This window comes from Scyliorhinus canicula, chromosome 14 (assembly GCF_902713615.1).
Source record: "Scyliorhinus canicula chromosome 14, sScyCan1.1, whole genome shotgun sequence".
Classification (NCBI taxonomy): domain Eukaryota; kingdom Metazoa; phylum Chordata; class Chondrichthyes; order Carcharhiniformes; family Scyliorhinidae; genus Scyliorhinus; species Scyliorhinus canicula.
Window position 1 is genome coordinate 123,431,213 of NC_052159.1, and position 24,183 is coordinate 123,455,395.

The 24,183-nt window shown below is 45.5% G+C and overlaps 1 protein-coding gene across 2 annotated transcripts in view; it reads right to left on the reverse strand.

Moving 5' to 3' along the window:
- The window catches only part of gpc6a (glypican 6a), a 1,200,543-nt gene that overhangs the window by 19,051 nt on the left and 1,157,309 nt on the right, over nucleotides 1-24,183 (reverse strand). For both annotated transcript variants that reach the window (XM_038818782.1, XM_038818783.1), the window contains one exon: nucleotides 7,324-7,460. In XM_038818782.1, coding sequence (XP_038674710.1) covers nucleotides 7,324-7,460 — 137 coding nt within the window. The remainder of the gene's footprint in view (nucleotides 1-7,323; nucleotides 7,461-24,183) is intronic.

Genomic DNA, 24,183 nt, shown 5'->3' on the forward strand with positions numbered 1-24,183 from the left:
GACAGGGAGTAGGGACGGGTCGCTCTGCGACCCGATTGATCACGTGGAACGTAAGGGGGCTGAATGGGCCGGTCAAAAGATCAAGGGTCTTCTCACACCTGAAGGGACTGAAGGCTGATGTAGCAATGCTGCAGGAGACTCATTTGAGGGTAGCAGATCAGGTCCGCCTGAGAAGGGGGTGGGTGGGACAGGTGTTCCACTCAGGCTTGGATATCAAGAACCGGGGGGTGGCGATTTTGGTGGGAAAGAGGGTGTCGTTTGTGGCGGCAGAGGTGGTGGCAGACAAGGAGGGCAGGTACGTGATGGTGAGGGGTCGGCTGCAGGGAGAGAATGTGGTACTGGTAAATGTGTATGCCCCGAACTGGGACGACGCGGGTTTTATGAGGCGCCTGCTGGGCCTCATCCCGGGACTGGAGGCAGGGGGCCTGATCATGGGAGGGGACTTTAATACGGTGTTAGACCCTGGGCTGGATAGATCGAGTTCCAGGACGAATAGGAGGCCGGCAGCGGCAGAGGTGTTAAGGGGGTTCATGGAGCAGATGGGAGGGGTAGACCCATGGAGATTTGGTAGGCCTAAGGCGAGGGAGTATTCTTTTTTCTCCCACGTCCACAGAGTGTACTCTAGGATCGATTTTTTCGTATTGAACAGGGGGCTGATACCGAGAGTGCAGGACACGGAGTACTCGGCCATTGCGATATCGGACCATGCACCACATTGGGTGGACGTGGACATGGGGGAGGCGCGGGACCAACGCCCGTTGTGGCGCCTGGATGTAGGGCTGTTGGCGGACGAAGAGGTGTGCAGAAGGGTGAGAACGGGCATTGAGAACTATCTGGGTACGAATGACACAGGTGAGGTGCAGGTGGGGACGGTCTGGGAGGCCTTGAAAGCAGTGATTAGAGGAGAGCTGATCTCCATAAGGGCACACAGAGAGAGGAAGGAGAGGCAGGAAAGGGAGAGGCTGGTGGGGGAGCTCCTAGAAGTAGATAGGAAATATGCGGCGGCGCCAGAGGAGGGGCTATTAAGGGAGCGGCGTAGCTTGCAGGCCAGGTTCGACCTACTGACCACTAGGAAGACGGAAATGCAGTGGAGAAGGGCGCAGGGTGCGGCGTATGAGTACGGGGAAAAGGCGAGCAGGATGCTGGCACACCAGCTTCGTAAGCGAGATGCACCAAGAGAGATTGGGGGAGTGAGAGAGAGGGGTGGGGACGTAGTGCAGAAGGGGCAAGAGGTGAATAGGGTCTTTAGGGACTTCTATAGGGAATTGTATAGGTCTGAACCGCCGAAGAGGAGAGGGGGAATGAAGAACTTTCTCGACAAATTGGGGTTCCCAAAGGTACAGGAGGAGCTGGTGGAAGGGTTGGGGGCGCCGATAGAGCTGCAGGAGCTAATTAAAGGGATAGGCCAGATGCAGGCGGGGAAGGCGCCGGGGCCGGATGGGTTCCCGGTGGAGTTTTACAGGAAATTTGTGGACTTGGTGGGTCCAGTGCTGGTGCGAGCCTTCAATGAGGCGCGCGAGGGGGGGGGTACTGCCCCCAACAATGTCGCAGGCCCTGATCTCCTTGATTTTGAAGCGGGGCAAGGACCCGGTCCAGTGCGGGTCCTACAGGCCCATCTCCCTCCTGAATGTTGACGCCAAGCTGTTAGCAAAGGTCCTGGCAACCAGGATAGAGGACTGTGTGCCAGGGGTAGTCCATGAAGACCAGACGGGGTTCGTGAAGGGACGCCAACTTAACACAAATGTCCGGAGATTGTTAAATGTGATTATGATGCCAGCAGTGGAAGGGGAGGCGGAGATAGTGGTAGCGCTGGACGCGGAGAAGGCATTTGACAGGGTGGAGTGGGAATACTTGTGGGAGACGTTGGAAAGGTTTGGGTTTGGGGAGGGATTTATCAAGTGGGTAAAACTGCTCTATTCAGCTCCGATGGCAAGTGTGGTAACAAACGGGAGGAGGTCAGAATATTTTGGGCTCCATCGAGGTACTAGGCAGGGATGTCCCCTATCTCCCTTACTCTTTGCATTAGCGATTGAGCCGTTGGCGATGGCACTGAGGGGTTCAGGGGGGTGGAGAGGACTGACAAGGGGAGGGGAGGAACATCGGGTCTCGCTCTATGCGGATGATTTGTTGTTGTATGTGGCAGACCCGGAGGGGGGAATGCCGGAGGTAATGGGGATACTAGCGGAGTTCGGGGACTTTTCGGGATATAAATTAAATCTGGGGAAAAGTGAGGTCTTTGTAATACACCCGGGAGACCAAGGGGAGGGAATTGGGAGGCTCCCCTTCAAAAGAGCAGTTAAAAGTTTTAGGTATTTGGGGGTGCAGGTGGCAAAGAACTGGGGGACCCTCCACACGTTGAACTTTTCCAGACTGGTGGAACAGATGGAGGAGGAGTTTAAGAGGTGGGACATGGTGCCGCTGTCGCTGGCAGGGAGGGTGCAGTCAGTTAAAATGACGGTCCTCCCGAGGTTCTTGTTTTTGTTCCAGTGTCTGCCCATCTTCCTCCCCAGGGCCTTTTTCAAGAAGGTAACGAGTAGTATCATGGGGTATGTGTGGGCACATGGCACCCCGAGAGTTAGAAGGGTCTTTTTGGAGCGGAGTAGGGATAGTGGAGGGCTGGCGTTACCCAACCTTTCAGGATATTACTGGGCGGCAAATACATCGATGGTACGAAAGTGGATGATGGAAGGGGAGGGGGCAGCCTGGAAGCGCATGGAGAGGGCGTCCTGCGGCAACATAAGCTTAGGGGCACTGGTAACGGCACCATGGCCGCTCCCTCCCACGAGGTATACCACGAGCCCGGTGGTGGCGGCCACCCTCAAGATCTGGGGGCAGTGGAGGCGACACAGGGGGGAAGTGGGAGGTCTGATAGGGGCACCACTAAGAGGGAACCACAGATTTGCGCCGGGAAACACAGGAGGGGGATTCCAGAGCTGGCAGAGGGCGGGTATTAGACAACTGAGGGACTTGTTTATAGAGGGGAGGTTTGCGAGCCTGGGAGAGCTGGAGGAGAAATTTGGGCTCCCCCCGGGGAACACGTTCAGGTACCTCCAAGTGAAGGCATTTGCCAGACGACAGGTAGCGGGGTTCCCCGCGCTCCCCGACAGGGGGGTGAGTGATAGGGTGCTATCAGGGGTCTGGGTCGGGGAGGGGAAGATCTCGGACATCTATAAGATTATGCAGGAGGTGGAGGAGGTACCAGTAGAGGAGCTGAAAGATAAGTGGGAGTTAGAGCTGGGGGAACAGATAGAGGACGGGACATGGGCAGACGCCCTGGAGAGGGTCAACTCGTCGTCGTCATGTGCGAGACTAAGTCTCATTCAATTTAAGGTACTGCATAGAGCCCACATGACGGGGACAAGGATGAGTCGGTTTTTCGGGGGTAAAGACAGGTGTATTAGATGTTCGGGAAGCCCTGCGAATCATGCACATATGTTTTGGGCATGTCCGGCACTGGAGGAGTTCTGGAAGGGGGTGGCAGGGACGGTGTCGAGAGTGGTGGGGTCCAGGGTCAAGCCAGGATGGGGACTTGCGATCTTCGGGGTTGGGGTGGAACCGGGGGTACAGGAGGCGAGGGAGGCTGGAATATTAGCCTTTGTGTCCTTGGTGGCTCGGAGGAGGATCCTGATTCAGTGGAGGGACGAAAGGCCTCCGAGTGTTAACACCTGGTTAAACGACATGGCAAACTTCATCCAATTGGAAAGGATCAAATTCGCCCTGAGAGGGTCGGTGCAGGGGTTTTCCAGGCGATGGCAACCCTTCCTGGACCTCTTAGATCAGAGATAGAAACTGAGGCCGTGACAGCAGCAACCCGGGAGGGGAGGGGAGGGCGGGAGGGAGGGGGGAGGAGGGGGGGGGGGGGAGGGGGGACAAAGACGAAGGAAGTACGGTCGCGGTGGTGGCACGGGCAAGGCCTGCCCGAGGACGCTGCTAGAAATGATAAGTTGGTCTGACTGTCGGTTCGCCGGCGGGGGGGGGGGGACGCGCGGGTAGGGGGGGGGGGGAGACTTCTTTCTTTTTCTTGTTAAGTAGGGGGGTTTGACTTTGTTTTGTTATAATTTAAATGTGAATGTAGGGGGGGTTAAAATGTTTGTATTTTGAAAAATTCAATAAAAATTATTTAAAAAAAAAAAGAATCTGTCTAACTCAGCCTAGAAAATATTCAATGACCCAGCTTCCACTGCTCCCTTGGGAAGAGAATTCCACAGACCAATGGTCCTCTGAGAAAACGATACTCCTCAGCTCTGTCTATTTTTATTATTTTTACACTGTGTTCACTAGTTCTAGTTCTTCTACATGTGGAGATATCCTCTCAGCATCAACCTCATCAATTCCCCTCAGCATCTCAAATGTTTCAATAAGATTACCTCTCATTCTTCACGAGATACATCCCCAACCTTTCCTCGCAAGATAACCCCTTCACCCCAGGAGATGTTGAAAATGCTGCCTGTTCTAGCCTGCAAGGAACCAGATGCATAAAGGTTCAAGGCATGTCCACCTTTATACAATGCTGTCCATACCCTTCTTGAAGGCTGCATATGTGATTGCAGCAAGTGGCAGACTTCAGTGAGGACCTCCTTAATGAACTGATGATGCCTGAAGTTCCTGAATGAGGTTCAGGTAGGGAATTATTCCTTGAACAATCTAGGGAGGAATCACCTCCTGTAGAGTGCCCGTCTATCCTTCCTCCTCCTTCCAGCAACTGGTTGTCGTTTGTGTCGCCTCTGCTCATTCTCTCTCTCTCAGGTTCTGGTCCAAGGAGGTTGCAAACTATTAAATTCATGCCTGGAGCAAGTGATTTGCGCAGAATCCTTAAAGTCAGGAAAAGTCCGTCAACACATTCCAGACCATTCCTTGTAGAGGAAGGCCTCAACCAGGATATTGGGTTCATGTCACTTTATATGTCACCCCCACCATACTGCCCCAGTTTTCAGAATCCTTCTACCTGCCCTGGCTTGAGACAATTCACACTTCGATTACCTGTGATTATCACTCACTCCACTCACACTGGTTGTTATGTAAAGACTTGTTTACCTGTAAAGACTCACATTCCACCAATTTTTCACATTCCAATTTGTAATTATCTTGCAATTTTGTCTCTCCTACATTTGCTGTGATTGTGAACCTGCCTCCACATCACCTGATGAAGGAGCAGCGCTCCGAAAGCTTGTGATTTCAAATAAATCTATTTGACTTCAACCTGGTGTTGTGAAACTTCTTATTATAGACTTCAGCAACTTTAAATGCCTCTCCATCAAGCACTTGTACAAAATGCAGCAAGAAACAGTTGAAATCAATTATAACCCCAGAGAAGTTGATAATGCCTTAAAATAGCTGCAAGGTGGCTCACTTCACTCCTGTTGCTGAATGTTCAGCTAGGTGAAGTTAGGAGAGGGTGCTAACTGGAGAATTGTGGTCTAAAATACCAGTGTTACACACTGTCAGATGTCAAGATCTTCCTTCTCGGCACAATTCTGGCAGACGTTCTCTGCACCCTTCGGCCCTCACTAGATGGCATCATGGGCAGCTCGCACCAGAGATGATATCTTAGAGGCAAATTGGTATATATCGTGCTGAAAATATATGCACTAATGAGCCACGTTTTGTGGACTGTATCTATGTTTTTTATTTTTAGAAATTTAAAGTACCCAATTTGTTTTTTTTTTCAATTAAGGAGCAATTTAGCACGGCCAATCCACCTACTCTGCACATCCTTGGGTTGTGGGGGTGAGACGCACGCAGACATGGGGAGAATGTGCAAACTCCACACAGACAGTGACCTGGGGCTGGGATCGAACCCGGGTCCTCGCAGCCGTGAGACTGTATATTCTTTAACTAGTTATCTTTTAACACAACCTGTGATACTGAAGGAGAGAACAAATTCCTAGAAAGCAATAAAAAAAAAGATAAAATTCAAAATCTACCGAACCCTGAAAAGAGTCATTGAGCATTAATAGGGAGATATTTCAGCTGGAAGACCTCTCTCAGTGTGATCACAAAACTGTCCTCAGCTGGGTAAAGATTTTCTGAAATCAGAACTTAAAGCCATTTTCGAATTGGAACGGAAAGTATGTAATCAAATAACAGGATTCTGAGACTCACAGAAAAACTACAAACCTGTGGGACATCTTCTGATATTTCTGAACCAGATGGATATAACTATAGTTTACCATGCACATCAACTCATTTTTTCCTCCAATGTGATCACCCTCCTCTCCTGAAGCTCTGTCTAAGTTGGGATTGGTTTCCAGGGGTCTGCCAGCACTCTGCGGCCAAGGGGCTATTTCTTAATGCGTGAGCCTAGTGCGCCAATAGGTTTTTTGACCAAGTGCTTTCAAAACCAAGCCCATGATCTGTCCCCGCTGTGATCTGCATGCATAACTCCTTTTCAGCAACAGGCCAACAGATTATGACCAGATCCCAAACTAACATTCCCCACCACACAATCCCAAAAAGGTTTTGTCAAGCGTGACATTCTCATGACAATCCCAGCTGAGATCAACTACGTCAGCACAGACCAGAGATCAAAGCTGATTTAGTATACATTGCACAGCACAATTTATTTTAAAAGTCAACATGGAAGATTTCTTTTCAGTCTTCCATTCTTAAAATGATGGGGTTATGCTATATTAATTTTTAGTTCATGAGGAACTTTTAGGTAAATTTAGATACTCATGCCCTACATTCCCATCGTGTCATAGTTGCTTCTACATTAAAGGCAAAGGGCAAGGTTAGATATGCAGAAGATTAATACTGGACGAAGGTGAGCAGGACTAATATGAGTTATTGCCCTTAATGGGCTGAGGGGGCATTAATGGCACAACTGATCAGGATGGGATAATATTAAAGTTAACTTTATAAAGAAACCTGGATACAAATAACATGCATCAAGGGTTGTGACTTTATGGCAGATATCCAGATGTTTGTCATAAAGGGGCTAATTAACTTAACTGGGGTATATTTTATAGTAAAACTCATCTTTATCACTCACTATAACATGGGGAATAATGGTTTCCCAAGCAATGCATAATGTTCTGCATTATTTAGCACATCAATTAATTGTGGGTTCAACCTGACTCATTACGTTTCATTATACACTATTCTTCTTCAACCTGAAATAACATTGTCATCATCAAGAATTTCCAAACTGGAACTAATTGGCTCATTGAAGATTGATCGCCACTGCACACTAGACAGCTCCTAGCACTGTCCTTGCACCAGCAACATACAGCAGTTGCTGTCACCCAGTCTGACCACCGGTTTGTGAGTGAGCCAGTTGCAGGTTCCTGAAGATGGGAATGTCTGCTCCATTGTGTGGCTCACCTTCCCTTGGTGTGTCCATTCCAGCAATCCTCTTCCTCAGGCACCCCAGCTATAACATTACCATCACTACAAATATTGTATGGCAATGTGGACCAGAACTTCTTAGCCAACTTCAATTTCTCTTTGACGTCGGTAACCTGAAGATGTCATGAGAGAAAAGAAAATCTTAGTTATCAATGTCAGCCAAACAGGTCGTAAAAAATAAAATGGGAAAGGCAGCGATAATATTAATGAACTTCAATAAGAGCGAGTGACACGTTCGGATTCAAAACCTTCCTTTCCATCTGTCAGTGTACAGAAATTTTTACTTTGTTTCATCTTAACAGCTAATCTCCGTTGACAAAACATAACTGAGTCAAGTTGTTTTTTGAAAGTCATAAAAAGACTGCAATAATATTGTTACATTGGAATATGGCGCGTATATAATTATTTCTGCAATGATTCTAAAGTTGAAGATTTTTATTCAAAAGAGGCCTTAATAGGTACATAAATCCATCTCCTCAGCTCATTCCACTGACAGGGAAAACTTAACAGCTATAGCTCGGAAGGTTCAAGGAAACAATCATTCATCTCAAGTATTCTCTGTCCAATGCTGGCTGAAAATTGTAACTGAGCATTTACTGTAATGGTCTGGATTGTATTCTTTGTCAAATAATCTGATGTAACGTACATAACCCTGAGATGGGCAGAAGTATTGTATTCCCATTACACCACAGCTTGGATTTATTCTTGGGTGGAAGGGCAGGTTGTTATGTCTTTCTAATTAATAAGCTGTGAAATCTGAAGGTCTGTGGAAACTTTATTTCGATATGTCATTGAAAAGATGTTTTTCAGCTCTGCACATCTGATCGTCTGGGCATTTTGACTCACCAAGGAACAAAGCTGCCACTAACAGATTTTGGAAGTGGAAAAATGCACCCCCTGTGACAAACTGTACAGCTGTGACCTTTTTTAAATAAGTCAGCAGTCAGAACGTGTTTTGATCTTGTGTGCTCACCTAAGTGGAACAAAAAAAACCACTAATTGTTTCAAGTTCTCCCTAACCATTTCACATTCATGCTTTCGTTGAGCACCAGGAAATGTAAGGGAGGGGGAAAGGAGGTTTCCATTCACAGGGACCGTTCCCCAATAAAAACATTATTGACAAAAAACTGCACCACTGCATAATCAGCTGGAGATGCTACTAAAATGATGATGTTTTTTCGTAAATGTGGAAAAGTAATTGGACACGACTCAAAGCATCTTGCCGGTTATTCAGTTACTCTGGTTTGATGTCAAAGCTGTTCATAGCTTCTGTCAATTGTACATGATGCGCGGGAGTCAAGTGCAGTCCTTGCTTCCTGTTATGGAAAAATGTCATATTGGTTTGACTGGCAGCTTTGTTGACCACAAAGTTCAGAAATCTCTCCGTGGTAAAGTGATTTGATGAAACAATGGTTTGAATCAGCTCTGCTAATGATGATAAAAGAAAATCTGAAGTTAATTTTAACTGACTTGTCTACTATGGGGCAGCACGGTAGCACAGTGGTTAGCACTTTTGCTTCACAGCTCCAGTGTCCCAGGTTCGATTCCCGGCTTGGATCACTGTCTGTGCGGAGTCTGCACGTTCTCCCCGTGTTTGTGTGGGTTTCCCCTGGGTGCTCCAGTTTCCTCCCATAGTTCAGGTTAGGTCATGCTAAATTGCCCTTAGTGTCTAAAAAGTTTAGGAGTGGTTACTGGGTTACAGGGATGGGGTGGAGGTGTGGGGTTGGGTAGGGTGCACTTTCCAAGGGCTGGTGCAGACTCGATGGGCCGAATGGCTTTCATCTGCATTGTAAATTCTATAAATCTATGATTAAAACCTGAACTCCTTGATGGTGCAGCACCATATATATATATCAAACATAATTTAATTTAATTAATTTTTAGGAACGAATATGAACATACAGGATTTTCCACCCCTCCTCACCGGTGGGATCATCCATGCCCACCGAAGTTGAACTGTGCTGCGGATTTCCCGGTGGCGGAACAGGCGAGCTGCGGGAATTGCCATTGACTTTAATGGGATGGGAAGATCCCACTGGCGAAAATGGTGAGCAGCCTCCGCCACGGGAAAATTATTGAATGTAACACGGGTAACAAGTCAATGAGGAGGCGCTGAGTTCAGGGTAACTAACTGCCCAAGAGTCCATTTACTATTCTACTTTGTTGAAAATGCACGGGACGGCCTACTCTTCGTTTCATGCGACATGGGCTTTGGATAAATACATTGGTATCACACAAGCAATTATATTCAATAACTTTTGATGTGATCGTTATCTGTTCCAACCAATTATACTCATGAAGTTCTCCAAGGAATATTGCTGACACTAACAATGAGTCCAATGCCAAATCCCATGTCTTACAAATAGGCAATCACAGTACATCACACCAAATGCTTTTTTCTCACTAACCTATCCTCTGCTGAAGGTTAAGTCTCAGTTACCGCACACACGGATAAACATTCATTAGCAATCTATTCCTTTTGACACCGTTTTACTGAACGGTATCTCAGACCCCTCATTTCGAAGCTTTCTCTCTTTAATCCTTTCGGCTTTTCCAATTCTTTTGTCACTTGGTATTTTTTATTTTACAAAAAGGTTCGCTCCTCTGAGGAGAAATAATCACTTGGTATATATGAATTGCTGTTAACTCCCAGAGATGTGAAAATTGAAGACCTTTTCTCCCCAAAAAAACACCTTTCCTTCTGGTTGTATTAAACCATGTTCATGTCGGTGTGAAGTAGCTTGCACTTCACACTGATACTAGTGTATATCCAGAGTTTAGACCTAACCAAACTTTCGGCACAATGTCCTCTCCCCCTGGTGTGGTATTGTCGGCATTGGACTGGGTAGACACAGTAAGAAGTCTTGAAATACCAGGTTAAAGTCCAACAGGTTTATTTGGAATCACTAGCTTTCGGAGGATTGCTTCTTCATCAGGTGAGACCTCATCAGGTGAGTCACTCACCTGATGAAGAAGCTACACTCCAAAAGCTAGTGGTTCCAAATGAACCTTTGGACTTTAACCTGGTGCTGTAAGACTTCTTACTGTACTCTTCCCTGGATTCTCACTCTGCGCAATGCTGGAATTAGGACCAGGCTCTGACGCTGTAGAATGCATGTATACTGCAGCGAAAAACTGCCATATTTATAGTGAAAATAAACCCGTAGTCAGTGTGTCTTGTAGCCACCGAAGTTGGCCACTTCCCGACCCAAAATGGCGATTTACAAAGCACGCAGGGAAAATTGGACACTTTAAGAAAGACAAGCAGGTTGCAGAATCTTCCTGTGTATTCTGCCTGCAAAGAAAGCGGACACACTGAAACCAGCAGTTTTCATATTAATGAGCGATCCCCGGGAACAATGGATACAACGATTAGCTACATTTGGGACATTCTATAGCAGGTCAGACTTCCCGGCGCCAACGGGAGTCTGAAACAAAGGAGACAAACCAGGAAGAACCGCCCCGCGATCGAGGGACAGCCTCAGTATTGGGGGATTCATACCAATCGATTGGTATGAGATCCAATCGATTGACAGTAAGCTTGGGGTTCGCCCAAAAGGGCGCGAAGCCCCTGGGACCTATAAAAGTCAGGTCCCAAGTCCAGTTCGCTCTCTTAGCCGGCCCTCCCAGCAGAACACCTTTGCAGCAGCTCTCTAAGAACTTGACCGTGAGAAGGAGAGGCCTGGCCAACAGCTACACCAACAAGTAAGTGTCCAACCAACGCATGCTACGAGAATAGTCACTCCTGACCTCTTAGCCCGTACCAACTGGGAAGCCTGCAGTCTCAGGACAGAACAAGAGGCCTTTGTTCCCTGATCCAGTGGGTTCCCTTATCGAAGATAAGTATTGGCTTATAGTGGTAGGAATAGTTTAGTCCGCTAGTATTAGTTGCCTGAGCATCGATTTACTGTGTAAATAATAAATGTGTTTGATTGAACCTTACTAACTGGTGTATTGAGTCATTGATCTGAACTTGAACTTGAACCTCGTGGTGGTATCATAAGGATACCTGGCGACTCTAGAGCTAAGGAATAAAACAGAGCCAATTGAGTGTAAAGCACACTCACCAGAACGAGCAACAGTCTACACTCTTGCCTGCTGATGTATTGTTATGCTATCTCTCTCTTTTCTATCTTTTAAAGAGCTGCATCAAGAGGTCAAATTTCAAAATAAAATTTCGGCATAAAATCACAAATAAACTGCACAATCTATCTGAATCATTTCTACTTGAATAAAACACTTGGCTGGGTATCTCTGCCAATCTGTTTGTGATTTTGCTGTTTATTAAAATGAATAAGGGAAATTATGGAGTGATAGGTCCACAAGGAATCCTTAGTCCATATGAAGCCCATCTCACTAATTCTCACTGATGATAGTACAATCAAACTTTTTTGGTTAAATGAAGGCAGATTGTTAACTGTTGCAAGTGTGTTTGTGATGTTAGGACAAGGTTGCTCTGTTCAATGCCAAGAACATGGGCAGCACTGTAGCACAGTGGTCAGCACTGTTGCTTCATAGCACCACGGACCCGGGTTCAATTCCTGGCTTGGGTCACTGTGTGGAGTCTGCATTTTCTCCCCATGCCTGTGTGGGTTTCCTCCGGGTGCTCCGGTTTCCACCCACAAGTCCCAAGCACGTGCTGTTAGGTGAATTGGACATTCTGAATTCTCCCTCAGTGTACCCGAATAGGCGACTAGGGGATTTTCACAGGAACTTCATTCCAGTGTTAATGAAAGCCTACTTGTGACACTAATAAAGATTATTATTACGAGGGAGACTATGCTCAGGTGCCGTCCTCTGATCCACACACTCACCGGTGCTGAAACCCAGCTCTTTGAGGCAAACTGTTCAGACTTCAAGGTTTGATTGGAATGCAATGCACTAATCGTCGTCTGAGACATGGCACGTGTACCCACCAGAAGTTGCTTGAGAATATATTGTTTATTAAACAATCAATAGTAACAAAGATTTGTAAATCAACTACGCAACATTCCACATATCACACTAACCATTAAACAACAAGGAAACATCACAGCATTACAAAGCTATATCAGCTCATTTTCACAAAGAAAATCACATGCTATCAACCCTCACAGGTTCCTCAACAGATGTGGAGGATACACCTGAGAATGTGTTATTATGTCCAGAACTTTGTCGTGGAAATGATCTGTCCATCAATGTGTTACTTGTTCCAAGTATCAATGCCATTCTCTGTCCAGGAGCCACGGCTGTGCAGGCCCCTCCCACACGGCCCACTCCCACCGGATCCAAATCCTGGCATCCACATATTCCACTGGTCTCAAGATGCATTTGAACATCCTTGACTTCCAGTGTGTTTAACCCGTGGTGACGTGCCAGTTACATGCAGCACGCACCACACCAGCAACATCAGCAATCTGTGAAAGCATTTCTTCAATGGCATCATCAGTTATCCTATTTGGAGAAATGTCATGCACCAGGTCGCTTAGCGCGTTCTTGCTTCAAACTGAATTGCCTTCCAGGCTCACATGTCACCTTGAGCCCGGTGTTCCAGGGCCCAGGTATCTTAGAAAAAAATTGTCCTCTTTCTGGCTATAGAAAAGAGGGGAAACAGCAACAGCAGCCACCAGGCATTTGCAGCCACCAGCAGGAGCAAGCAGCAAACACAACCTGCAGCCGTGAAATGCTCTCGCAATTAACAAGGCCAATACTTTATTAGCAATAGCTTCAGCTGAGGAGCTAGAGGCCGCTCAAAGTCAGAGGGGAATTAAAGTGACCTTCAGCGCATAACCAAGAACAGGGCTCTCTCCTGGAAGTGTTTGGTGGACAGACAGGAAGCAGGTGCTGTTGCCCCTGCTATGGGTATCCACAATATTTAAAGATGGCTTGAATGCCTCACACACAAAATTCCTCTCAACACCTCCCCACTCCCCCAGGCCCAGGCCAACCCCTGAGCTGAAATGCTTCAGACCCAACCAAGACCAAACCCCCTGAGGGTTCCCCCTGCCCCCGAGCACGGTGGCAGCAGCTCCAGTGCCTTTGAGCTGCATGTCCGAAAATGGAAATGGCTACTCACCTCCTCAGTTCTAGCACAGTGGTGATGCTGATTGGCTGCTGTGGGGGAGATTTGCATTGGATGGTCAGTGCTTCCAGAAAGTGGTTTGTGGAGAAGCTGTTATCAAGGGACAGTTAAACCCCAAACAATCACTTTGAGGACCACAAGAGAAAGGAAAAGAGAGAGAGAAAGGTGCGCTGTTTGCAAATTTGCAGTAAAGTGCTTGCATGGTGACGCTTCAGCTCGAGAGGCTTCGGCAAGTGGCATCTCAACAGAGTACAGGAACCCCAGAAGCAGCCGGGAATCACGGGAGCAGTGTCCGGTTCACCGAATAGATTTTGAGCTTAATTTTGTACGGTAAGAGTTTTTGTTTTCATCTCACACATATTAGAGGGTAGCAAACTGGACTTAATATTTTATACCAATCTGTACTATCCAGGAGAGACATTACCTTTTGGGGGCCTATTTGTGGGAGCAAGCGCAGTAATTTTTTATTAAGTGCCTAACTAGTTTTTCCTTTTTAATCTGCCAACCAAAAGAGGGAGAGAGATGTAAATTGGCGGGGTCATGTGCTACTCCTGCACTATGTGGGGCATCGTGGACACTTTAAGTGTCCCTGAGGACTACATCTGTGGGAAGTGAATTCAGTTGCAGAAGTTCATCGAACGCATGGATCGGTTAGAGCAGCAGCTGGAGACACCGAGGAGCACACTATTAACTGAAATTGTTATAGATAATAGCTACAGAGATGTGGTCACACCCATGGTACAGGAAGATAGATGGGTGACCACCAGACGGGGTAGACAGACAGCGCAGCGGTCCCCTTTGGGTGTCCCCTTATCGAACAAGTATGCCATTTTGGATGCTGATGAGGGGGAAGGTCCATAAGGGGACAGCAGTAGCAGTGGCCAGAGTGAAGGCACCACAACCAGCCCTGCTGCACAGACGGGAGGTACAAAACATAGCAAACCAATAGTGGTTGGGGATTCAATAGTCAGGGACACAGATAGGCGCTTCGGTGGCTGCGAAAGAGACTACAGGAGGGTAATTTGCATCCCTGGTGGCAGGGTCCTGGATATCTCTGAGCGGGTACAAAGCATCCTAAAACGAGAAGGCAATTAGACAAAGGTCATTGTCCACATTGGTACGAATGACATAGGTAGAAAGAGTAGCGAGGGGTCCTGCAATGGCAATTTAGGGAGTTAAGTACATAGAACATAGAACAGTACAGCACAGAACAGGCCCTTCGGCCCTCAATGTTGTGCCGAGCCATGATCACCCCACTCAAACCCACGTATCCACCCTATACCCGTAACCCAACAACCCCCCCCCCCCCTTAACCTTACTTTTATTAGGACACTACGGGCAATTTAGCATGGCCAATCCACCTAACCCGCACATCTTTGGACTGTGGGAGGAAACCGGAGCACCCGGAGGAAACCCACGCACACAGGGGCAGGACGTGCAGACTCCACACAGACAGTGACCCAGCCGGGAATCGAACCTGGGACCCTGGAGCTGTGAAGCATTTATGCTAACCACCATGCTACCCTGCTGCCCCAAAAGGAGATTAAAAAGCAGGACCTCTGGGGTAGTAATCTCAGGATTACTCCCTGTGCCACGTGCTGGTGAGGCTAGCAACAGGGATATAGTGCAGCTGAATACATGGCTAAAGAACTGGTGCAGGAAGGAGGGCTTCAGTTTTTCGAATCATTGGGATGTCTTCCAGGGAAGGTGGGGCTTGTACAAGAAGGACAGGTTACACCTGAACTGGAGGGGCACCAATATCCTGGCTGGGAGGTTTGCCCATGTGGTTCGAGTGGGTTTAAACTAATGTGGCAGAGGGGTGGGAATCAGAACAACAAGCCAGCAAGTGTTTTTAAAAAGGAGTACTAAACATTGCCCGCGTGATTTCTTGCTGGGTAGCCGGTTAATTCCCAGGAGGCCATTACATTTGATTTCAATCTCGCTAATAAGGTGGAAATCAATGCCACTTGCGGTTCATGATATGCTCGCCATATTTGAGTGAGATCCGGAACTCGCCGCTGGGAGTGGGCCGGATAGATGGCAAACAGCGCAAATCTCAAAGTTGGCCTTTTCCGCTATTTAACTGGCACGCTCGCAAGTCGCGCCCCATATTGTTCTCCCCGTGTCTGCGTGAGTTTCCTCCGGGTACTCTGATTTCCTCCCACAGTTCAAAGATGTTCAGATTAGGTGGATTGTCCCTTTTTAAATTGCCCTTAGTGTCCAAATATGTGCAGTTTAGGTGAGGTCCCTGGCATAGGTCGGGGGTGTAGGCCTAGGTAGGGTGCTCGTTTGGAGGGTCAGTGCAGACTTGATGGGCTGAATGTCCTGCTTCTGTGCTGCAGGGATTCTATGCTCTCCTGCTACTCCATGGCTATGCAACCATGCTGTACTCCAAATTTTTCTTTATCTCAATTGGTAAAAACCTTGGGCTGCCATGGTCTAAGTATGTCAAGTGGATGCAAACAGAACATAACACTGTGAATGAGCTAACCTATCCAGCAGCAAACCTCCTCTGATGAGTAGAAATTCTGTTCAAAGTTGACCCGTTTGTATTCCACCGATTCCGGTGTATCCAGCTTTTAGCCAATTTTTTTATTCCACAATGTTTAAAACGTTATGAAGTGGTCAGAATTACATAAGAAAAAAAAACAAATTTGAAGTTAAATTATCAAAAATAACATGAAAGAAAAAGAAAAAAATTTGGAAAAATCGGTAAGAGACACGGAGGAAAATATCGTTCCCAGTGTTTTCATCAATTATTACTGCCATAGAGTTATTATAGATTTATAGAGAAATACAGCACAGAACAGACCCTTCGGCCCACGATGTTCTGCTGAACTTTTGTCCTAGGTTAATCACAGATCATAGAATTTTGGACACTAAGGGCAATTTATCATGGCCAATCCACCCAACCTGCACATCTTTGGACTGTGGGAGGAAACCGGAGCACCCGGAGGAAACCCAAGCACACACGGGGAGGATGTGCAGACACAACACGGACAGTGACCCAAGCCGAAATCGAACCTAGGACCCTGGAGCTGTGAAGCAATTGTGCTATCCACAATGCTACCATGCTGCCCTTAAGAACAAATTGTTGGTCATTGGAGTAGCTTTATCTCTGTAATGTTGCAATTTGTCAGTGGGTGAGATGAAAGCTTCTAACAATCTCTTGCGAAGTGAGTCTGAAATTCCTCAGCATGTCAGCAGCTATTGTTAAATCTTTTAACATGTTTTTAATGCTTGTCATGAGATTCCTGCAAGGGCAGTATTTAGGCAGAAATTTGGTCATGCGCCCAAGTCTCCCCCCCCCCCCCCCCCCGCCCACACACACACACAAATTTCCATTGTTCAAACAAATGGATTTCTGCAGGGAGCGTTAAAGATGAAGATTATTGCAGGAAGATCAAATTTAAGTCATCTCGCTGAAGATAAAGATCAGCAGAAACCTCATGGACTAAATTGCCCTGTGTCAAGTGCTTGACCCTTCCAGGAATGTTTTCATTCATGAACTCTTGTTATCTCGTGTGTCATGGGGATCATTCGGTAACAACGTGTGAGACCAATGTGACAGCTGCCATGGAAACTGAACTCCCGACACAAGTTGCAGGAAGAAAATGGACTGCTTGCTTTTCAGAATTAAACATTGAAATGGACATGTTGTAAGATAAGAAATGCAAGTTAATGAAAAGTAACAACACATCATTTACATTAAAGCACCTTGATATTTGTGTAACTTGCACTGCTGACCCATGTCTTGGAGTCTCTATCTAAAACACTAATTCTGTGCAATACTAATATAGAAATCTGTTTAATTCTATTCACTGTGGCACATAAGAAAAAACAAAGGTTTCCCTTGACGCAATCTAGCCTGGCATCTTGTACACAGCAGATGCTGGAGCTTGTCTGCGGTGTAAATGAATTATACCTTCACATATTTCTTTCTGGTGTAATTCTTGTTCTACTTTGTTTTAATAACTACAGTTAATTTATCTTTCTGAAGCGAGCACTGTGATAAATCTCAATAAAATTCTGTTCTCCTATAAAACAGAATCTATGTAACTTAGTGCCAAAGGAGACTGCTGGAGCTTTAACTGTTTGTATCAGTCACTGCTCCATAGCTGACAGCATCTGTGGAGAGAGAAGAAAGCTAACGTTTTAAGTCTGGGTGACCCTTTGTCAAAGCATCCAGACTCAAAACGTTAGCTCCTTTCTCTCTCCACGGATGCTGTCAGACCTGCTGAGATTGTCCAGTATTTTCTGCTTTTGTTTCAGATTCCAGCATCCGCAGTCATTTGCTTTTCACTCCTCCATACACCTTGATGGTCACACTCCCTTTTCAGCTGCATTGAGAAAATAGATTAACCATGTAGTCAGTAGGGGGCAGCCCCACTCAATTTTACCATGAAATCAGAAAGGTTGTCCACAGGAAGAACCACCAGAATTAGCCTCAGCTGAATTCACTTCTCTCTTACGATAAAAGGAGTAATATCAGCTAATACAACAAAGAATTTCCACTGCGGACATAATCCATTTACTTCACCCTGCAAAATATTTTCAAATGCTGACATTACAATGCTCTTGAAGTTTGCACAAATGATATCACATAAATATCCTCCAAACCTACCCTGAAATCTGTCGCACATCAAAACTACAATTCAAAGACAAACCTTCAGATAGAAAGGTCAAATTCAGACGGTGCTAATCCCTTTGACACAGAGACATGCACTGTAAACAGTTCTTTCATGCTCTGCAATGCAGATGCCATGCTCCCACCCCATTTCGGCATCTGTCCACTGAAGCCAATTAGTATGTTTCCACATGAACAAACAAATGACTCTCGCAGCACACGAACAAGGAAAGGGCTAAGAGTTTGACAAACCATTTATATTTTATGAAATCAATGATTTAGCGAGACAATAATTCATCCCATGCTCTAACTTTCTTACTGAAAAAATAAAAGAGATTTAATGATTTTTTGGTCTCACAGTAGTTACTCAGTGTCAGGATCCAATAAAACAATGCGCTATATACATTGAATAAACCACAGAGCCGTTGTTCTATTGTTTCCTGACTGAAGCAACACATGTTATGTTTGCAAATTTAATAATTCCAATGATTTAATCGTATTTACAACCTGTATTTTTACTTACTGTTTTTAGTATTACTTGGTAGGTGTTTTTTATTCAAAACTTTACTTTTGAATACTTTTTTTATTCGTTCATGGGACATGGCAAGCTGTGCCAGCATTTATTGCCCATGAGGGGGCAGTTAAGAGTCAACCACATTGCTGTGGGACTGGAATCAGATGTAGGTCAGACCAGGTAAGGATGGCAGATTTCCTTCCCTGAAGAACATTATAATATAATAATAATCTTTATTGTCACAAGTAGGCTTATATTAACACTGTAATGAAGTTACTGTGAAAAGCCCCTACATTCTGGCGCCTGCTCGGATAAACTGAGGTAGAATTCAGAATGTCCAATTCACTTAACAGCATGTCTTTCGGGACATGTGGGAGGAAACCGGAGCACCCGCAGTGAACCAGATAGGTTTTTCCGATAATCGACAATTTACCGTGGCCAATCCACCTATCCTGCACATCTTTGGGTTGTGGGGGTGAAACCCATGCAGACACGGGGAGAATGTGGAAACTCCACTTTGACAGTGACGGAGTGGCACAGTGGTTAGCACTGCTGCCTCACAGCTCCAAGGACCCAGGTTCAATTCCGGCCTCGGGTGACTGTGCGGAGTTTTCACTTTCTACCCTGTCTGCGTAGGTTTCCTACAGATGCTCCGGTTTTCTCCACAGTCCAAAGATTTGCAGGTTAGGTGGATTGGCCATGCTAAATTGCCATGCTAAAGGTTAGGTGGGGTTAGGGGGATAGGATGGCGGCATGGCTTAAGCAGGGTGCTCTTGCCAAGGGCCGGTGCAGACTTAATGGGCCGAATGGTCTCCTTCTGCATTGTAAATTCTATGATCTATGACCCGGGGCTGGGATCGAACCCGGGTGCTCAGTGCCGTGAGGCAGCAGTGATAACCACTGCGCCACCGTGATGATATATTAATTACTATTTTACACTAATGAAACATCAACAATGGTGAGTTTCTCAATCTATCAGCAGTTCTCCTTCGCTATCTAGTCTAAGACCAATGCTCTGTTCTTGATACACTTTCATTCAGTCATGTAGTCACGTGATTACCAATGGCATTATTTTGCACCACACTAAATTTGTTGCGCTTATTTACAGTAGTGAAGGTTTCCCTTGTTATCATGTTAAAGAGATGTTATGTTAAAAATGGCAGGAATAAATGTCGCAATATTAAAAAAGATCTTTTAATTAGCCCAATGATAAGTGTTTTGTTTCTGTTCGAGGTGTAGAACCGACATTATGTCACCATTTGCATCATGCGGAACACTTTCCTTAACAGAGTTAAGGATCCTTTCAAATATTGCTTGAGTGAATCATGTACCTTTGCTGCAGCAGCTTTCTAATAAGAGATGCAGCTAACTGCTCCAGAAAACACATTTTTACAATGAGCTACTTATTTCTTCAAATAGCAAAGACTAATTTAATTCTGCTTTTTCATTGATAATCTCAAGCTAATTAGTTAATAAACATGGCAGTGTTACAGCATCTCATCTCCAGCAGGGTGACTTTTTAATCGTGCTTCATGCTCTGCAATAAGTTGGCATCTGGCACCAGACTATCACTGCCAGCAGAGATAGTGAAACAGCTGGGTCCTACACTCCCTTTGGTGAAAGAAGCCTTGTGAATGTGAGTGACTGAGGAGATGGGAAAGCTAGATATCCAGAAATCAAAATAGGCAAAAGCATCAAGGGATTAGATGACGCAGATGTGTATCCATCAGTATCTCTGACTGCAGAGTTAAATCACTTTTATGTTGATAGAGTTCCATTGAAGACACTCGTGCAATTTTCTATGAACTTATAAGCAGTAGAAGCCCATATTTGCTTGGGCATTCGCTGATGTAGAAATATGCAAATATCAGCAACAACAGGAACAAGGTAAACAGGAGTGAAGCATAACAGTCATAGCTATTATCGCTTTCACACAACCCTATTAAAGTGCCTTTGGTTTTGGGGGATCAATTTTCAATTGCTTTTCTAGAACAATAAATAGTCCTCAAATTCAAGTCATATTTGGATGCGCTGTGAATGATTCGGCCACTTGACTGCGAAAAATGCCAAGCTTGACCCGTTCCGAATTTCTGAATGCAAACACTAACTACCCGCTGTAGGCTTGGGCCTGTAGCTCACGGACCCAGTTTGTAACTCCTTTACCTGCCAGAAACTGGGCAAGGCACAGTAACAATAAGTGGAATGATATATCCATTCGCAAACATGCATCACTTCCCTTCGGTTTGAATGTTTATCTATGTTGCTTGAGCAGATAAACAGGGCATGTGCAGAGAAGCAAGCAGCAGGTCCTATTTTAATGACAACAGCTGGTTCCCAGTGGTGACAACGACTTTCAATTTTAGTCCAAGGTATGAATGCTGTTCTGAAACCCTGGGGGAGTGCGTGGTCAACTCCAGCACTACAGACCCTGAAGTTCCAACATAAGTGAATTAACCAATATGTATATTTTCCTGAGATCCTTAACCCTGACTGCTCCAATGAGTTACAAATAAAAGTAAAACATTCAAATACTGTTTATTTATACCAAGAGTACTGTGGGAGGCACGGTAGCACAGTGGCTAGCACTTCACAGCTCCAGGGTCCCAGATTCGCTTCCCGGCTTGGGTCACTGTCTGGGCGGAGTCTGCACATTCTCCCCGTGTGTGCGTGGGTTTCCTTCGGGTGCTCCGGTTTCCTCCCACAGTCCAAAGATGTGCGGGTTAGGTGGATTGGCCATGCTAAATTGCCCTTAGTGTCCTAAAAAATAAGGTTAATTTGGGGGGGGTTACTGGTAAAGGGTGGATACGTTGGGTTGAGTAGGGTTGAGTAGGGTGATCATTGCTCGGCACAACATCGAGGGCCGAAGGGCCTGTTCTGTGCTGTACTGTTCTAAAATCTAAACTGAAACCAAATATATAGAGAATCACCCAGCAAGGCATTTCAGAAAAGAAAACACCAATCCACTTGGGGATCTGCTTAGCCCTGGGATTGCAATAGGGTTGACTGGTTGCTGGCAAAGTCCATCAAAATATTATCACGGACTTTGCCACAGAACATACTGAATCGAGGCCTTGTCAGTCCAAATCGCAGCTTGCAGGGGGCAGTTCAGCTCAAAACCAAAGTTTCAGCTCAAAACCGAAAGTCTGTAATGTTGCATGACAAGATTTTTAAAAAAAATAAACACAGAACTAACAAGGAATTAACAAGTTCCTTAAAGTGTGGAAAGTCGTGTCAACTTTCTTATCAAGGTCAAACCATTCTATTCTACACGTGGATTGTGGGCCAGAGGAGGCCTGGGAAGCAAGTTTTGATTTATATTTAGGTTTCCTTGCAGGGCAGGAGGAGTACTGGAAGAAAAACAGGGGCTGGTTTAGCACAGTGGGCTGAATAGCTGGCTTATGATGCAGGACAATGCCAGCAGCGGGGGTTCAATTCCCGTATCAGCCTCCCCGAACAGGCGCCGGAATGTGGTGACTCGGGGATTTTCACAGTAACTTCATTGAAGCCCACTTGTGACAATAAACTATTATTATTCTAACTCATGGGTCTTCTTACCCTTGGCTTTACCTCACGCCCCCATTCCTTATTATCCTTTCCCCCAAAGTCCCACCCTATGATTTGCCTGACTGCCAGTGTTAGATCCTGCAGGTCCTAAGTCGTGACCTCTTCCTGTAAGTTTCCACTCTTATCAACCCGCCGAGTATTACAAATCCAATGAACACAATTAACTACTCATGTGCCTCTGTTCCTGTACTCTGAATATTTACAGGAAGTGGAAGGTAGGGGCCCCTCATTGGGGCAGCAGGGTAGCATGGTGGTTAGCATAAATGCTTCACAGCTCCAGGGTCCCAGGTTCGATTCCCGGCTGGGTCACTGTCTGTGTGGAGTCTGCACGTCCTCCCCCTGTGTGCGTGGGTTTCCTACGGGTGCTCCGGTTTCCTCCCACAGTCCAAAGATGTACGGGTTAGGTGGATTGGCCATGCTAAATTGCCCGTAGTGTCCTAATAAAAGTAAGGTTAAGGGGGGGGTTGTTGGGTTACGGGTATAGGGTGGATACGTGGGTTTGAGTAGGGTGATCATGGCTCGGCACAACATTGAGGGCCGAATGGCCTGTTCTGTGCTGTACTGTTCTATGTCTATTCCTTTCCATTCAGGAATTTAACAATTAGTCTTCTAAGACTGTATTCTCACTGGATGCAGTTTTTCTCCCGGCCATGCAATTTCCACTCTAAAATAAGGCCAGAAACAGATACAGATTTGGGAATTAACTTCAAGTGCTGACTTAGTGCTGTCTGTTCTGACCATGTACAGAAAACAGGGGCGAACTCATTAATAAATAATTCTTGCTATTAGCCATAAATTATGGATGATGTGTCAGGTGTCTTATGGATAGGAAGGGAGTTAATTTAAAGAGCCCTGATTGTTCCTTTTGCCATCTGTCCGCACTTGATTTGCTTCCCCATTTATAAGCAGTGGCATATTTCCCAACACCTCCGTTTTGGTGTGCTCCAATTTCCCATTAATATTGCCACAGCAAATTCGAGGTAGGATGAACACAAAGAGTGCTCTCTCAAACTGCAGGTCGAGGGTTGCCACATTGCTTCCTGAGAACTCAAACACTAAAAGAAGGATTGAGAAAAGATTTACAGGGCGAAAGAAAATAATTATTGTTTCACATGTGGCCAGAGCCCAGAAGCAAAGTCCACTGAGGTATTCATATACAGAGGTTGGCAGATTGAAAACTAATGCTGTGTAATTCACTTTCACACTAGCATTGACTTCTACAACGAGGTAGACATGCAGACTTAAACCAGTCTCGGAGACAATGGTACAGAGCTTCCAGCATAAGCAGTGTAAATGGGGCAAGGTATTCAGCCTGGGCATAGCTCCTTTTATGTGTTGCTGCTAGTTATATGTTAAAGTGTGTGATGAATGTAAGAAATTGTTTTATATTTATTGTAGTAATATTATTAAAGACCCTGATTTAAGATCCATACAGGCAGTATGTTTGTTAAAGCTGTGATTAAGGGGTTGTAAAAGTGAGTTAATCATTGATTTAAACTATTTTCTTGTTTATAAATAGATGGCTTTTGGAATATTGCTTTGGTTTTGGAGGATCCCTGGGGTGTAGATAATTTATGAGGGGTGGTGCTCAGTCCTGGATAAACAGGTCATGGGACATCTTAGTGGGATGAGACTGAAGAATGCCTTATGATTTTAGCCTGGCAAGACAGGACTTCAGCTGCCTCAGGAATATTTTCTCCAAGGTCTTTGCACAGAAAAAACAAGCAAACCTGACTCTTAACTCTATTTATATGTGGTATTTGAACTATATTGGTTTGCATAATTGAAAGATATATATAGTTGCAGGTGTAGGGAGTAAGTTATAAGTTTTTTTTTCCTTTTATTTATGAACTGTTTTAACTATTAACTGTAAAGCTGTTACTCAATGTGATTGGTTCTGTGTTTAAATTAAAGTTTGTTTAAACATAAAAGATACCCATTGGTCACTATTATCACTCCTGGGGCAAAAGATCCTTTCCTCACAGTTTTACAAATTACAAACTGTTGGGTTTCTTGTCTGGGATCCTAACAGGTGGCAGACTGAGCTTTGCAGTAAATGGGGAGAATATA